Source organism: Alligator sinensis, unplaced genomic scaffold (assembly GCF_000455745.1).
Source record: "Alligator sinensis unplaced genomic scaffold, ASM45574v1 scaffold1141_1, whole genome shotgun sequence".
Classification (NCBI taxonomy): domain Eukaryota; kingdom Metazoa; phylum Chordata; order Crocodylia; family Alligatoridae; genus Alligator; species Alligator sinensis.
The window spans coordinates 524,457-542,198 of record NW_005842650.1 but is presented as its reverse complement, the minus strand read 5'-3'; the positions used below and the strand labels follow the sequence as shown (position 1 = coordinate 542,198).

The following is a 17,742-nucleotide window of genomic DNA, read 5'->3' as shown; positions in this document are numbered from 1 at the left end:
CACAGGTTTCCTGTATAGTCATGTTTCTCTTCCAACTGGTCAAAACCATTTTGAACTTAAATCATTAGGAATTGAGGATGCCTATACATGTGCAGTGAGGCTGCTCCAGTGCACTGTATTTGATTGAGTCTGCTGCAGTGTGGTAATTACCGCACTCCAGAAGACTCCAGCATCAGGTGTATCAGTGTCTCCACACTGAAAAATGGTGGTGGGGGTGCTTTAACTAAAGCTTGTTCAATGAGCTTTAGTTAAAGTGCCCCTGCCAGCATTTTTCGGTGCAGGGACGCTGATACATGTGACACTCCCGGCGCTTGAATAAGAGCGGCTCTCAGAGACACTCTAATTAAAACACCCCGCCCCACATGTATAAAACATCCTTAGTAACCTTTTCTGTCTTCAACCAGCATCCTCAGTAGAAAGCAGCCTCACCAGCTGCTCTAAATTAACAGCACTTCTAATGGGTACAAGAAAAAGGGGGAAGGGGCAAAGCAGTCGGGGATTGGCCAGTTTCCTGATTATCTATCCCAGTCCCATTGTTAGTGGATGTGTGAGCACACAGGGACTGCTCTAACTTGCATCAGTTGGGTATGGTTTCATACATCAGATGCAAATAGTCAGAGCATGCTGGCCCCTAACCATTACTCCTCTCCATCCCTATAACAGTCCCTATGTTGCACAGAGTAGAGAAGCCTAGAAACTAATTCTGCCCACTCCACACCTGCTGGGAACTTCCCCTATGCAGGAATATTCTTGATAGGGACTTAGGATCATAGTAAAGTAGGGTTGGACGGAACCTCACACAGTCATGTAGTCCAGTCCCCTGCTCAAAGCAGGATCATCCCTGACTAAATCATTCCAGCCAAATATATACCTAAGCTACTTGTGAAAATGTCCAGGGTCATTGGGGATAAAAAGGAAAAACTTTCCTATCAGATAAGCAGCAAAAAGGGATCACAGAGAGGCAAAGAATTTGCATCTGTCTTGTCCCAGAGAGTGAACTAACTTAACTGATGAAGAGGAGAAATAAAGCTGCCAGTATCTTCAGGATAAACTGTCTCCAAGGTCCAAAGCCTCTTCCAAATGTCTATTCCAACAAGTGTGAATGCATCCCCCAAGTTCTGATTTACAAATATCACAAGAAACGTACTTAATTAACATTTCTACAGGCAATCCTGCTTAGCACTCTTAATTGGTTCTGGAAAAACTGAGCACTAAGCAAAACAGTGTTAAGCAAAAACCATTTTCCATAGGGTTTAATGTAAATAAATATAATTGGTTCTGCACCACCTGCTGGCCCTGGCCCTGCCGCTCCTGGCAAGGCACTGCACAGGCTCCGCCAGGAAAGGCATTGACTCCTCCCGGCCTCATTGCTCCGCCACTGAAATTGCCCCTGCTGGCCACCAGCGCACCTGTGCATGGCCCCAGCCGTCCCGCCTGCAGGGCCTGAGTCAGAGATCCGCCTGCCCAGGGATTAACAGCAAGAAGGCAACAGGGCTCCAGACAGCGCGGGGGAAGCTTGGGATGGTGTCTGCGCCGCACGGGTGAGTGCGTACCCAGAGCGGAATGGGTCACAGGCTGCAGCCTGGGGATGGGGGGCGCTGCAGGCTTGGCCCCACTGTTCCCTGGGGCGGGGGACACTGCGCATGTGTCCTTGAGTACTGGCTCGCACCAGCTCAGGCCCCACACTCCTGCCAGCTCTGGCCTCGGGCCCCCTGCTCCTGCCACCCTACTGGCCCAGGCCCTGTGCTCACACACCCTACCCGCCCTTTCTTGCTGCCGCCACCACTCCTCCCTGCCTGCTGGCTGCTCCAGCACCACATGCCGTAGCAGACCCCGGGCTCCTGCCACCTCGCCCTGGGCCCTGCTGATTTGGGCCCCCTGCCCACACTGTCTGGCCCCCTGCCTGCCCCTTCGTGCTGCCACTCCTCCCCGCCTCCTCCAGCACCACATGCCAGAGCGGACCCCGAGCTCCTGCCACCCCACCCTGCGCTCCGCCAGCTGCCACTCGCTGATTCACTTGACAATGACTATGCCATCACCGCTGTTGCCACTGCTTCTCCCCACCCACTGCGCTGAGTGTTATAATGAAATGCTCTGCGCGCTAAGTGAAACCAGGTAAGTATTTTAAATGAGAGCTATAGCAAAACCGTGGTAAGCGAAACTGCGTTAAGTGAGGGTTGCCTGTATGATGAATTAACAGTTGTTGTGTAGGCGACAACTGGCATTTAAATGAGACTTTTACTGTTTCAGAATAAGTTACTATTCATGATGAAAACTGAGTTCAGAACTGACTTACTGAAACTATTACAATTGCAAATCAGTGGAGACAAAGACAAGTCACCAGTATGTTCTTTGATTAGTTCAACTTAACTGATCCACGTGTATAAACTACTGTAGTCTCATGCAGTATCCATCCAAAGGCTGGATTTTTCTGTCCTGTTTTCTCGCTCTGTTACTAACACATACAACCCTTTTCTTACCACCCTGCCAGACTGAATGAGGAATGCAAAGGCTAAAAGGATAAATATTTTCCATCTGAAAAGAGGATTATATGGAAAGATTCCTATAAACAATTCACTGAGCAGAAAGACATTTACACTATCCAAAGAATATGAAAAGAATTAAGCAAGAACTTGTTAGAGGAAGAGTATAAAGACCTGGCTTGTATTAAACAAAAACACTGTTGCGTAAATAAGGCATTAGTTAGTTCTTTTTGGCCCACTTCACTGGTAAATGTGTTCTCAGAAAAGCAGATTCCCTTCTTAACGTTAAACTAGCAACATGTACATTGAGTCAAAAATCAAATAGAAAGCATAAAAAGTGTCATACACTGCAAATGAAGCCAAATCCTTTGCCATTTTTAGCCTGGGCATAAAGCCCATTTTCTTTTTCATTAAAATGTGTTCCTCCCTCTTGCTACTGTCCCACAAAGGAGCATATGCAGGAACAGAACAAGAAAATTACCTCAGCAAAGCACTAAAGCCAAGATCCTCAAAGTTATTTAGATGCCTAACTCCAAATGAACTCAGATAGGAATTAGGCACTTAAATACCTTCGAGGATTTGGGTCAGAGTGCCCAGAACTCCTGGGCTACCGGCTCCCCTGTGGCTTTGGGAAATAGGCTTCTGAGGATCAAGTCCTTAATGAGTAGCTGAGCTACAAGGCACCATAACTGAGGCATAGTAAGATTATAAATTCAAAACAAATTTATATTTCACAAAAAGAGGAAGGCCCAGTGTCATGTAACCAAATACAGAGCATCTTCTAGAGCAGCATTTCTTAACCCATGGGTCTCAAGAACATTGTAGGAGGTCACAGGGAGGTCCCAGGGAATTATGTGGTTTCCCCATGCAGGCTGCAAGGCTGGGGGGCGGGGGGTGATGAGCACACAGCCTTGTGAGAGCAGCCACAGGAGCCGGAGAGGGAGGGAGGGAGGGAGGGGGCCGGAGGGGGGAGAGGCAGACAGAGAGAAAGAGACTGTGGGTTGGGGCCAGGGGGGTGTCGGTTGGGGCCAGATGATAATTATGCTAATGGATCCCAGTGTGAAAAATGTTGAGAACCACTGTCCTAGAGCAGTGATTTTCAACCTTTTTTCATTTGCGGACCCCTAAAAAAATGTGAATGTAGCTGTATAACCCTTTGAATTGTAAGTGTGGGGGTTCATATGCATTTGATTGATCATAGTCATCTTTCACAGACCCCTTAGACATCATTTTCAGACCCCCAGGAGTCCACAGAACACAGGTTGAAAAGTCATAGAGTAATGGTGTTGACTTACACAACAAATATAAAATATGCATTCAAACAGATTGGTCTCCATCTTTACAAATAGCCACTGAGCACAATTCCTCAACTTACCCTGAACAGCTAAACCAGCCAGATGAATTGCTTGCTCTAATGTGCAAGGAATGTTTCCCTCCAAGATATCTTTCTTCAGCTGCAAATAATACTGATATCTACAGAAAGAAAGCCTATGTTAGCATTTCCATTTTTTCAGTTTCAGTAAAATGCAGTTATAAACCAAGACTTTTATAAACCTATGAATGTACATGCATCTGTCCTCCATAATCCAAGGACATTCATCTCCTCCTTGTCACTCAGGCCCATGATTTGGAGGTCATTTCTAAGTCTTCTCTACCCACTCACACCTAGGGTAGGTTGAAATCCTGCCACTACTTCTAAAGCAAGATCTGACCTTTTCTGCCTGCCATCAAAAACACTCATTCACACCCTTATCAATCCTTTATTTAATATTATTTCTTCTTCTTGAGCCTCCCTGGCATCACTTTTTCTATAGACTATTAGAAATATTGAATCTAGCACTGTATTCTCTGCTGATTAATCTAAGAGTGTCATTCATTTCTCTGAATCACGCTAATGACTTCTACATCATGTTTAACACAATCTATTTGTCCTCACCTTGGAATAAGAGTTGCATAAATATTTCCTTATCCATTTACTCGTCTCTTGTTTTTTCCTGTGCTCACAAATAACCCCAGCCACAATGCCCCATATGTCCATTCTTTCCACAACTGTTTTCTTGCACTCATCTGTGCAACCCCCTAAGAACAGAACATTCTTTCAGAGCTAGTCTAGCAAAACACTGGCCTCTCTTCATCCAAAGTATCTCTTTATACACACTAATCATTGTGAATGTCACTTCAATGTGTTGCATCATGCTGAATATTAGTTTGTGTACTCTTCGCAGAAGAGATTCTATCTTCCAGCTGTGGAGGTGCCTTATGTCACTAGAAATAATAAGTAGGTGAAAGCCAAACTAAACACATGATGAGAAAAAGAACATATTTTCCACCTTTGCCAGAAAGTGTTAAATAAATGTTCTCTGTAACATTCTCTAGAACATTTTATCTACTGCTACAATAATGCCACATGCCGCACAACAGTGCGATATAGATTACAAACAAAAGGCTTAGGCTAAGTCCTGGCTCTACAGTTGCAGGAAAAGTGATCTCCCTACTCAGGAAGCAGTCCTCTTGTTTGTTCTGCAGAATAACAGCTAAAAGAAAATATATTTTCAAACATACAAGGCCAGTACCTTCCTGCCACCATTCCACTGCAATATGGGCAACTTTCTCTTTTTGTTTCCCAGCTTGTTTAAAATCTAGTATAACATGTATTGATTTTGTTTGTACCAATGTAGTTCAGGAGTAATGCTATAAACTTTTCTGAGGTTAAACCAAATCTTCTATGATGTAAATTAGAGCAGAATCTGGCTCCTTAGATCCATTTCCCAAAGGCACAGGAACTCAAAGTCTGCACCTGAACTTGTCTGTTGCATGGCAATATAATGTAATATTACTGAGCTATTACATCAGCAGACACTGCTTTCTTTCTGAGAACACCCAAGTTAGACCTACTGGCATATTTCACCCTACTCCCATATTTTCTCACACTCATTCATTCATTGGCAGCCACTGATCTTGGCAGACCATGGGGACTGTGTCTTTGGTAGGTTACCGAGGACCACTATTAGCTTCCTCAGTGGCTGAGAAGTCCAATGCGCAACAGACACACCCTCTGGCAAGCTGCACATACAAACTCAGTTGAGCTTGAACTGGCATGCTGAACACCATTTTTTATTGCCTGCCTCCAACATCTCTTCTCTAGATCATCACTGACCCTCTCCGTTTCATCATGATGTAGGCCCTGCTTCATGGCAGCTTTCCATTCACAACAGTTTAAAGCGATTCATTCCCAGCATCAGCCATCAATGAACAGCTCACAAAGGTGTTTCTTGCAGACATAAACAAAATGGAGCTTGGGCCATCCAAGCTGACATTCAGCACTGGCCAGCTCACCACAGAGCATGTCCTTGGGAATTTGGCCAATGCTCATACAGTTCACATGTCCTAACCAATGGAGGTGTCTCTGTCTCAGAAGCACAAACATACTGGGTATCTTGGTCCGTTCCAGAACAGAGAAGTTGGAGATTTTGTCATGCCATGTTATGCCCAGGACACAGAGGAGACATCGAAGATGGAAACCGTTCAGTTTTCTGTCTTCCTTGGCATACGGCGTCCATGTTTCACTGCCATACAATAGAGAACTAAGTTTGCAAACACTGTAGAAGGACATCTTTGTTGATGCAGTTTTTCCAAACTCTTTTTTGAAGTTAAGACAGGGCATTCATTGCTGGTCTTTCCAATGTGACCGTTAATTTAGGCTTCCAAGCCAAGATTTTCTGAGATGGTGGAGCCCAAGTAAGTGAATTTTTCAGCCACTTCCAGGCTTTCATCATTTATTCTAACTTCGGAAGGGCGGTCAACTTGTCAACTTCTCACAAACAACATACCCCAAACTCACCCCCCAAAAATTGAGGTGTACCTATTAAGCTAGGAAGCGGATTTTCTGCCCGGGATAAACGCACCCTGCTTTGATTCCTGCTCCACAGTGCAGCAGCTATTGCATTATGAGGGACTTGGGTGACTTAATGGCTCATTGTTCTTCATTTCAGAGGTGTTTACAACAAAATCTCCTTTTAGTGGTCTCAATGAGCCATTAATCAAGTTAACTTTTCTTAGGGCAATTCTGCTGTCCCGTAGCTGCTCCTGGTTGCTCTCCTCCTATTTCATAGCTTTGGAGGCACTTCTGCTGTTTTTAAAATCATATCTCCACCTATGGAGACCTATCTTCAGCCGCTGCTATGGTCTGAGTTTTAATTAAGCAGGAAAGGAAGGGTGAGTAAGCTGAAGATTAAGCTCTATCCCATAACTCTGAAAAAATCTTTTTCTTCTTCACTCTGCCTTTCAAAAACAAGGTTAATAGTCTATAATAATTGAAAGTTTTATGACTGAATTACTTCTGTGAGCAACATTACTTGTATGAATAAGCTTAAATAGATTCCTAAGATCATTGGGAAAATTCATCCTTCATGTAACTCAATATATATTCTATAATCTGAAGGGATAATAAATGCGACAGTTTAGGCAAAGTTTTTGCCTTGTTTGATTTTCAACCTTTGAAGAAGTGGAAATTCAAGCAATAATTACTATTTTAAGATACATACTAGAATGTTACAAGCTGAAATTAAAAATATGTACAGCTCACCTGGTAATTTCCTGCTGAAGCTGAGAAACAGTAGGCACATAAAATACCACTCCAAAATACACGGTTGGCTCCAAAGCATATTTGTCGAGCTGCTTTTTCAGAGGCTTGTCCAAATCCACCCACCGGCGCTGGTTCTGCTTATTGTAATACCACAGACTGAAATAAGTAATCTGAAAAAGAAGGAACCAGTTCAGTGATTAAACAAGGCAGGTATCGCAATGCCAGAAAAAATAAATCTAGCATATAAAGCTGTTACTGTTTCCAGCCTCACAGAAAGTTTAAAACCATTTAAAACCTAGAAGTCATTATATCATCTATAGACTTTATGATTCAAAATTGCCAAAAGAATTGACATTTTTTTAAAGTAACAGCGTGTCCTATTAAATCTTGTTAAATAAAAAAATAAATACTGGTACTTGAAAAAAAACCCCATACCAGTATTTGGTGGTCCCATCAGTAAATTAGAGGCCCAAAAAACCTAGCAGATAGACTTTGCTAATGCAAGTATTCCCAATGACGTTGATGGGACAACTCACAGAATTAAAAGATATGCTTGGTAGTAAGTTTCAGTACTTCATAATACAACGTGAACTTCCTGCCATACAAGAAGTAACCAATCACATTGCAGCCTGCAGCCCTTACTTCTTCGAGCGAGATTTCAGAATTGGGTTCTCAAATTAACATGAATTAACCTTAGTTTAACCTTAACTTTTCACAGCAAAATTAGATCCAATCAAGAGTATTTTTACAATATAAAGGCTTATAAAATAGCAATGCTGTGGACAGATATCTGTAATACTAAAAAGATCCACAGATAGTGACCATCCATCCCTAATTGGGTAGAATAGTCCTAAAATGGGAACCTCAACTCCCGGTCCCAGGCTGCACGGCTCCAGGACAGCATTTGTCCTGGATTCGCAGTGTTGTGCGGGGATCCGGGTTTTCTGTTCAGTGTGGGAAACAACGGGTTTCCCCTTGCAGGGTGGCAGTGTTCCAGCCTGCAAGGGCCTGCCAGGAGCGGGACACAGGGGGCACCACATTCACGTGCATGCCCACACACATGCAGGTGGCTAGGAATACAGCCAGGCACCTTAGAGAGCAGCTCCTTCCAGGTAAATCTAGTGGGGGGGAGGGGGCACATTGTGGCTCCCACAGTGAGGAAGGGAATGGGGCAGGGGCGGGGGTGCTGCCCATCTGGGGTGGTGCTTGGAGCCTAGGGCTGGGAATAGGATGGACCCACAAAAGGCTCATCCAGGGGCAAAGAGGTAGGGGCATGGCTCCCCGCCACTGTATGCACTCCTGGGAGGCATATGGGAGGGACATGTGCCCCCCCCCCCCCCAAGATTTGTACACAGGGTGGGGGTGAAGGCAGGCTGTCTGCTGCTGGCTCAGGGCTCCTGCCCCCCAGCGACACCACGGTGAGCCACTCCCTGCCTACCTGGCAGCAGCGGAGGTGGCAGCAGAGGCAGCATGAAGTTGTGCTCCCTACTGTTTCTGGGCAGGGAGGGGGTGTGCAGCTGTCACAGGGCTCCCAGGGGAAGGCAGCAGAGTGGGGAGCCCCGTGCCTGCAGCCCGCATCCATCCCCACTCTGCTCAGTGGGGAAAAGGCCCTCATCTTGGATTTGAGTATGAGGCAGTGGAGGAGCATAAGGCCACTGCAACTCCAGCTCTGGCCCTGCACTGCAGCTGCTGCTTAACTCTCTACCACCTCTGTCCTATGTCGTGGGTGTAGCTCCAAGGCTGAAGCTGCTGCCACTGCTCCTGCCACTGCCCACCACCAGGCCAGACTGAGCACAGTCCAGGGATGTGCTCTGTGCCCTGGGCTGGAGTAGGGCTGAAGCCTGCCAAAACCAGAGGCAAAGTGGCAGCTGGGAGAGGCAGGAGGGAAGGCAGAGGCTGTGGGGGTGGTGGGAGGCAGTGGGGGAAAAGGCAGGGGTGAGGGGAGGTACCATCTCCCCTACTGCCTGCCCTCTGCCACCACCTGCCCACCTACCGTCTCCCCCAGTGCCTGCCCCTTTGCCACTGTTTCCCCATTGCAGAGGTAGGAGAGAGGAGAGAACAAATTTAAGATGACTCTCCAATATTTAGATTCTATACATGGAAAACTGTAGCAAATGTATAAACTTTCCAAGTATAGAATTTAATTATCAGGGAGGCATCTTGGATTTGAATAAATACAGTAGTTAAGATGCCCCAACATGGTTATTTAATGAAGTGTATTCAGTTGCTTCTTATAACTTCACCAAACTTAAATTGTTCAGACTGAAATGTTCTGACTCTTTTCAAGCACACTAAGGAAAACTTATGAAAACCTACCTACAGCCAAATCCTATTCTACCTAGTAAGTTTCTGAGGGCAAAGACAGAAGTGCAGCTCCCTGCTGTGACTGCAAATGCTTTGCAGAAGTGTTCTGAGTTACAATGATCCCTCGGAACAAACAGAAGTTCACTGATGGTTCCAGGTTCTCCTGGCAAGAGCCCCTTCTCTCTCCCAGCCTGTCCCTGCTTCAGAAAGGGAGCAGAGGGAGCTTGTCCTAGGTGTTCTCCAGCCAGCACTAGAGTGGGATGGGTGAACTGGAGCTCCTCCACTGGAGGGGGAGGGGGGGAGGGGGCGCAGGCTTCAATACACCCTTCCCCACCCTCCAGCAGAGGCTGAAAAAAACCCCAGACCAAACTCCCTCTCCTCCCTTTCCCCCCTCCTATTCTGAAAACAGTGACAGGCTGGGAGGCAGCACAGACAGAAGTTACAGAAGACGCTTTGTTTTGAAATGCCTTCATCTGACCCCATGCAATGAGGGTTTAGATTTTTGCCCAAACTGCCATTTTTCAAGTGGTCTGCAGCCGTGCACTTGTGTTTGGTCACAGCTATAAACCGCTTTCTGTGGCCAGAATGAGCAAAAATTGTCACTGCTGTCTGCGCCCTAAGTGCCACCTTATGCTACTGTATAACAGTCCCAGAAGAAACAATTAGTTTTGTAACATATCTTTATCTTATACTTTACAGAAGGCCATAGATAGGTGTTAAATAAGTGTCAGGAACAAATCCTCTCTCCCACCGCAAACAGTGTACAACCATTCAATGGGTTTCTTACTGAAGAAAACTTCCACAAGAAAGTTAGATCACTTCCTACCAAGACCTTCCTTGTCCCACACTAACTTGGTTATATGCTTCTCTTTGGTGTTGAGGGCACCCAATGTCCCGCAGTCCTCTGCTCTCCCTTCCCTGCTCTCAAGGGACAGGAAGGGAGGGAAAGCAGTGGCTCCCCGATATCCCACCTAGGGGCAAGCTCTCAGGGACACCCCTCCCCACCCCATTTGCAGGTGGGGAGGAGCAGGAATTCTCTTGTGGCAAGAACCCTCCCAGAGCTTCAAAAGCATTGTGGCCATTGGAGAATGGCCCCTCACCCAAGCCTCCCTGGGGCTGGGGTGCAGTCACACTGTGCACAGCAGCAGCCTTCCTGGGGCTCCAGTTTTGTAACTGTAAAAAAATCATCCCCCACTACCTGCACTTCTCCTAGTGGACCCATAGGAATGTATGGAGCAGGGACTATTCTCCCGCAGCAGAAACTAGGTTTGCTGCTGTGGAAGAATGGCTCCCCTATCCTGCTAATCAGCTATTTGGCAGGATGGGGGGCTGGCATTCTCCAGGGGCTGGAACCTTCCTGGAGCAGTCTCCTTTTCAGCAGCTGCTAACTGCCTATTGACAACCTGCCTCCCTTCCCAGGCAGGTGAGAGGGCAGGTTGCCAATCAATGGGCAGCGGTGACCCAAGGTGCAGCCCTCTAGTGTCCCCTGACTGGATTGCTCACTTTACCTCTCCAGTCAGGGGACTGAAACACATATTCACTTTAACTTCTGGGCTATTTTTCTAGTGCTAAGAATTTCATAGTAAGAGAACACCTGTCAGTGGCCTTAGTCACAAAATGTAGTGAGGTGGAGAAGGATCTACCACCCATCTTTTGCATTAGCAGCTTTTCAAGGACTTAAGCAGGGTGTAACAGGCTAATACTTAAACAAATAACAGATGGCATAGGATCTGACCCCAAATACTAATATGAAATGCTCCCCCACAAAAAATTGAGTGACTTTGATCTGAAGCTCCAAATTTTATTGAAGGCATGAACAAGAAATAAACTGTAATTGAAAGGGGGAAGAACCCTGAGGTTTGTGTTGAAAGGGCTACCAACTAGATACCTGGATTTTCAATGGTTTTTAGATATTATTTTTAAACCAGAATCTTTTTAAAGTCTTTTTCCATTATGGTAGCTCCTCTCTCCCCTCCATATGTTTACTTTTTGAATGCTCAAAAGAAATACATTAAAGCCCAATATAACACTACAGACCAAATCTTGTCTGCTGATTTAAATACAAGTCCTCCTTTGACTTCAAGGACAGAATGTGGTCCTATGAGTTTTCAGTAGAGTTTGTGCACCCTGGAATACTGACTGATAAAAATAGAAACCATTTTTACTCATTGCTGAAAGTCTATTTTTAGTAACATATGGCATTACATAATTCTAAAAATATGATGTGGCATAACTCTTAAAATATGTTAAGCTTCTGAGATTAACACTGTTTTGAAGTTTTAGTGACTTACTCATCATTCAAGCCCTGCGAAGAAAAACAAACCTAAATAAAAAGAACTGTAGAATTTCTATGTAATTACTTTCCAACTAATTGTATTCTACTTTACAAAAAGAAATAGCAAGGCTTGTGTATAAATGTAAAACAGCAAAAAGAACTCAAAAGAATAAATAAGGAAGTAATAATATAGGTCTAGGGTTGAATACTAATATGAAATCCAGAACTTCATGAAGAAACAGTTGCCTCTATCACCCACATCCATTCCACCACCCTACTTTATGGCAAAAAGACCTCATAGGCTAAGCAGTGGGGTTCAAATCAGACATCTGAGGAACATACAATACTATATGATTAAGTAGGTAGTGCACTACTAAATCTTCTCGTCATTACACAGCTAAAGGTGATGATAAAAATGCTTTGTGTAAGTTTTTACCTGCACATAAATTACAAGGCAGTTTTCAAACACTTGTGATCTTTTAAAAGCCCATACCAAAAACAGAACAATAATATTGGTTCCTTGTCAAATTCTAAATCTGAAAAATACATGCGCCTCCCTTGATTTGTTTTAGCTGGACACCATAGTTTTCTCTTCTTGTCCCAACCTGTTGTGTAGTATGGATAGATCATGTTAATCAGCAACTGTTTTTAATTTCAAGTTGCAAAAGATCTCTGCACAGTCAGCCAATCTCAACCCTAATGCAAGTTCAGCTGCTTGCAGATGTTAAAAAAAGAAAAAAAAAAGGGGTGCTTTACTTTAAATTGGGTGTGCTCCTGCATTGAGCCCAGCACATGCGGCATGTTAGTTGAACCTGGCTTGTCCAACATCTTTACAGATCAGGCGCTTTAGAGAGGGTTTTTTGGCACTTTTATGTAATAGCTGATTGAATCAGCTTTAGTTAAAAGCACCAAAAAGCCCCACTGAAGCACCCAACCTATACAGATGCTGCGGAGCCAGGTCAAATGCACTGCTTCTTCCAGTAAAGTGTGGTTTGTGCAGGTGGGTTTAATGTCTGCAAGCAGCCTTTATTTACTTTAGTTGAGTTATACCAGAAATGAATTTGGCTGCACTTATACCTCAGATTAAACATGCCCTTTAAGCTGAAAGGTGTTTTACACTCATAAATTATTCTAATTTCTCTGTGTTGGAGAATGTATTTTTGTACAGTATCTTGAAGCCATTCCTAGTTGGGTTTTATGCTGTCTGGAGAAAAACCTGTAAAGATAACATGAATGTCAGTAACTCATATGACTTTCCCTCCCATAAAAACTCTGCAGCCCTTGCTGCAATTCCAGGATTTGGCTTTGTCTTCAGTTTCTCTGGCAATGAGCATCAACATAATTTTTATTTCTCTAGGACTTTTCAGTCCAACTTTGCTGTTACCTCTTGAAAGGTTTTACATTTGTAGGCAATTATACTGCTACAAACATACTAATCCTTCCAGACTGACAGAAATCAGACATCTTTGGGCCTACAGACTATGGCCAGGTCACTCTAGACAATTGGTGCTCAACCTTTTGGCCCCACAGGCCAGATGAGTGTTGCAGGAACTGTTTATGTGCCAGATCCAGGCTTGGGGCCTGGCACTGCCCCTTCCCTGCCCCATGTGTTAGGATTGGGCATGGGGGCCCAGCACTGCTCCTTCCAACTAGAAGTGGGCCTTGTGGGCCTGGCACTGCTTCTATTCAGCCCTGTACACTGGGATCAGGCACCAGACCCAGCATACAGGGCCCTGGGTTCCTCATGGGTCCGGAGATTTAGCAGTAGGGAAACGGTGGCACTGCTCTCCCACTGCCACAGGGAGCCCCACAGGTAAGATGACATGGGGCTGTGGGTTGAATCTGACCCATGGGCCAGCAGTTGAGCACCCCTGCTCCAGACTAAAAGTTTTGAAGGTGGGAGTAGGAAGCCAAACATCTACCTTACTGGCAAAACCCTATGTCAACAACTATACTTTTGTCAGTTTAGCTATGTTGTTCAGGAAGATGGTGTAGCTATGCTGGCAGAAAAACTCCTTTTGTTGGCCCAACCTACACTATGGGTCTTTTCCAGCATAGCTGTATCAGCAAAGGCTTTATTGTGTAAATAAGCCCTATACCACACATTCCTTATGGGGATGTCAGTGATGATCAGGCATCCTGGTTTTCTCTGTAGCCTACCAGCACCTCAATCGTTATAACAAAATACATTCTAAATACCTATATATTTTGGCATTTGATTTATTTTTTATCATGGAAAATCAGAGCTCCCCCTGCCCCCTTCGCTCACCAGGACGGATCCAGCTGCAGCTGTCCCCCATGCTGCTTTGTGGTGCTAAGCACCCTGATATGCCAGTACCATTCACTCCCCACCCATGGCCTCCTGGCCCCACCAGTGCCCCTCACTCCCCACCCACAACTCCCTGGCCCTGCTGGTGCCCGTCACTCCCCACCCACAGTCCCCCCATTCCTACTGGTGCCCATCACTCCCAAACCACTGCCCCCTAACCCCCTAGTGTGTGAGAAAGGGAGTAGGTGTGTGGAAAACAGGGTGGGTATGTGGGGAAGGGGGTATGTGTGGGAGGGTGGGGAGGCACAGGTGATGTGGCGATGCAGTGGGGAGGCAGGGGCAGGTGCCCCCCAAGATTTCTGCGCCCACAGCAGGGTGGAGGGCTACAGCCAGGCCAGACCAGCTCTGAGCAGGAGCTGTCTCTGCGACCCACCAGGCAGGACACTGTGCAGGAGGGAGTGCCGTACCACCACGGTGAGGTGCAGCAGCAGCGGCACAGAGTGCCACCTGCCCCCACCCATGCTGAGCAGGCAATAGGCACCTCACCTTGGCGGCCATGGCAGCATGGCGCAACACTAGCTCCCAATGCTTGGTCCTGCCTGTTGGGCTGAGGAGGTATCGCTTCGGAAGCTGATGTGGCCTGGCTGCAGCTCCACAACTCACCATGGGCACAGAAATCTCAGACGGCACGTGCCCTCCACTATCCCCACAGATTTACCTGAAGGGAGCTGCAGAAGATACTCTCCACCACACTGCCTTGCTGCCACATGTATGTGTGTGTACACATGTACACGGTGACCCCTGCATCCTGCTCTTTCCAGACCTAAGCAGTCCCTTGAAGGCTAGGACTTTGCCAGCCTGCAAGAAGTGCTTTTCTCCATTAAAGGAAAAAATCTATGTTTTCCCACAGCAAGTGAAACACTCAGATCCCTGGTGATGATAGCTGTTTCATAGCTAATTGCAACAACTTATCTTTGTATAAAGGGATCAAAAACAGTGCTGAAAGCATTTACAGTTACAGATAACAGAAGGAGAACACAGCACTTGAGATTTCACAAATGAATTGTGGGAAAGAAGAAATCTTATTTTTTTTACTCACCTAAAACAATAGCAAGTTCCATTACATGAAGAGTGCCTAGTTCTCAAATAAAGATACATAAACCAGAGGGGACAGCAGTCCAGCAAAGAGTGAAAATGCCTTTTATCATTTTATACCTCCGAGCAGAGACAAGAAACTGCAATCAATATATATTTACAGTTCTGGACTCTATTTCAGGAATACAAAGAAAAAGAGCCCCCCCCAAACTCACTGAAATAAGCGGAAAGATTTTCTTGAAAATGTCAGACTTTTATATCATGCCCTAATTATTTAGCATATGCACTGTAGTCATGCCTACAGTCCAAGTCAGATGAGGACCCCATTGTGCACTGTCTAAGCATACAGTAAAGTGACAGTCCTTGCTCTTAAGGACTTTACAGTACAAAAACAGAAGCGACTTACAAAAAGCGTGTGGGTGTATGCGCACAAATATGAGGAGTGAACAGTGAAACACTTGCAGACACAATGAGCTATTCAATAAACAATAAGGGTGTCGTATTGTGCACTACTTAATTATCAGAAGAGCCAGAGCCACACTATATAATTAAGGGCCACATTGTACTGTCCCGGGATAAAAGCAAAAGAAGGGGACAAACAGATTTAAAATACTCATTTTGAGACATCTTTGTTTATAATTAACTGACAAATTTTTAAATGGCTAGAACATTTTCATTTCTGGCTATCTATGGAAAAGATTTAGCAGAGCAACGCCCAGGTCATCGGAATGTATGACTCAATGATTACAAACAGAAATCAATCCCAAGTCTAAAACCTTTCAGAATGTAAATCTTTTAACTAATCCCAAATGAATTTTTCCTAATTATTTCAAGATCCCTTTAATAAGACCTAGTTAAAACAAAGCAGAATTATGTACTAATAGCAGCTAAGTCGGGGGGGAGGGGGGAATTCTGTGTATGTTGTTTAATCATAAATCTATATATCAACACGATCTGCATAGGGTCTTAGTTGTGTTATCTTTTACCTTTCCTTGAATAATAGTAGCTGCAAGCTTCCCACTAAAGGGGAGGGTAGGTATAGATTCATAGACATTAGGGTTTGGAAGGGACATCGTAAGATCACAGTTCAGTCCCTCTGCCATAGGCAGGAAGTCAGCTGGGATCAAGTGATCCTAGCAAGAAAAATATCCAGATGTCTTTTGAAACAGTCCAGAGTAGGTGCTTGCACCACCTCTGGGGGGAGTCTGTTCCAGACCCTGAACAATCACACCGTAAGAAACTTTTTTCTTACATCTAGTCTAAATCATCCTTCCTAGAGTTTATGGCTATTAGATCTTATTATCCCTTGAGGAACTCTGGTGAACAGCTGTTCTCCCAGGTCCTGATGTACCCCTCTTATATATTTGTAGGCTGCTACCAAGTCCCCCCTGAGCCTTCTCTTTTCCAGACTGAAGAGTCCCAAATCCCTCAGCCTCTCCTCGTATGGCCTGCCTTCCAGGCCTTGGATCATACGAGTGGCTCTCCTCTGGACTCTCTCAAGCTTTTCCACATCCCTCCTGAAGTGGAGGGCCCAAAACTGGATGCAGTATTCCAGCTGCGGCCTCATCAGGGCCAAGTAAAGCGGGAGGATGACATCTCTGGTTTTGCTTGAGATGCATCAGTAGATGCATGCCAGAGTTTGGATCGCTTTGCCAGCCACAGCATCACATTGGTGACTCATATTCATCTTGTGGTCAATCAGGACCCCCAAGTCTCTTTTTGGTCATGGTGCTAGAGAGTGTAGCATTGCCAAGCTTGTAAGTGTGTTGAGCGTTCTCCCTACTGAGGTGCAGCACCTTGCACTTTTCAACATTGAAGGCCATCAGGATTTGGTCACCACACCTTGAGAGCATGTCCAGGTTGGCCTGTCTCCCCAGCCTGTCCTGCAGTGTGACCACCCTCGCCCATAATTTGGTGTCATCCATGAACTTTGCCAGTTTGCATCTGACTCCCAACTCCAGATTGTTAATGAAGATGTTAAAGAGTACCAGCCCAAGTGCCGAGCCCTGAGGAACTCCACTAGTCACCCTGCACCATGTTGATTTGCTCCCGTCAACTAGTATTCTTTGGGTCCGACCCCATAGCCAGTTACCTAGCCATCGGACCATAAGATGATCAAGGCCGCAGTTGCCCAGCTTAGCCATGAGGACACCATAGGGAACTAAGTCAAAGGCTTTCTTGAAATCTAGACATATGACATCCACGTCATCTCCCTTGTCCAGAGCTTGTATCACCTAGTCATAGAAGCAGATGAGGTTCGTCAGGCAAGACCTGCCAATCACAAAGACATGCTGGCTAGCCTTCAGAAGCTTGCCTTCTGTTAGTCTGGTGTTGGTGAATCCCTTGACAATATTCTCTAGGGTTTTTCCAGGGACGGATGTCAAACTGATCTATAATTCCCTGGGTCATCCCTCCTCCCTTTCTTCAAAATAGGGACCACATTGGCCCTTTTCCAGTCTTCCGGGACCTCACCCAAGTGCCACGAATTTTCAAATATCTTTGCCAAGGGGGGTGCAATGATGCCTGCCAGCTCCTTTGAGACTCTCGGGTGCATTCTGTCTGGGCCCACAGACTTGTGAATGTCCAGATTCTCAAGGTGTTCCTTCACCTGATCCACATCGATTTTGGACCTGCCACCCACTCCCAGGCTGGTTCGTGTAAGGTTACTGTGACTGCATACAAACATTATGTCTACTGGAAGAAATTTCATCCTGTAGAAAAACAGCTGTGG

The 17,742-nt window shown here is 45.4% G+C and overlaps 1 protein-coding gene across 6 annotated transcripts in view; it reads right to left on the bottom strand.

Moving 5' to 3' along the window:
- Window positions 1-17,742, bottom strand: part of PTPN21 (protein tyrosine phosphatase, non-receptor type 21) — a 66,532-nt gene that overhangs the window by 34,055 nt on the left and 14,735 nt on the right. For all 6 annotated transcript variants that reach the window (XR_003096238.1, XM_025215548.1, XM_025215551.1 and 3 more), the window contains 2 exons: window positions 7,069-7,238; window positions 3,859-3,956 (listed from right to left, as the gene is read on the bottom strand). Coding sequence is in view for 5 of the 6 variants with exons in the window: in XM_025215548.1 (XP_025071333.1) it covers window positions 3,859-3,956; window positions 7,069-7,238 (268 nt within the window). In the remaining variant the exon portion in view is untranslated. The remainder of the gene's footprint in view (window positions 1-3,858; window positions 3,957-7,068; window positions 7,239-17,742) is intronic.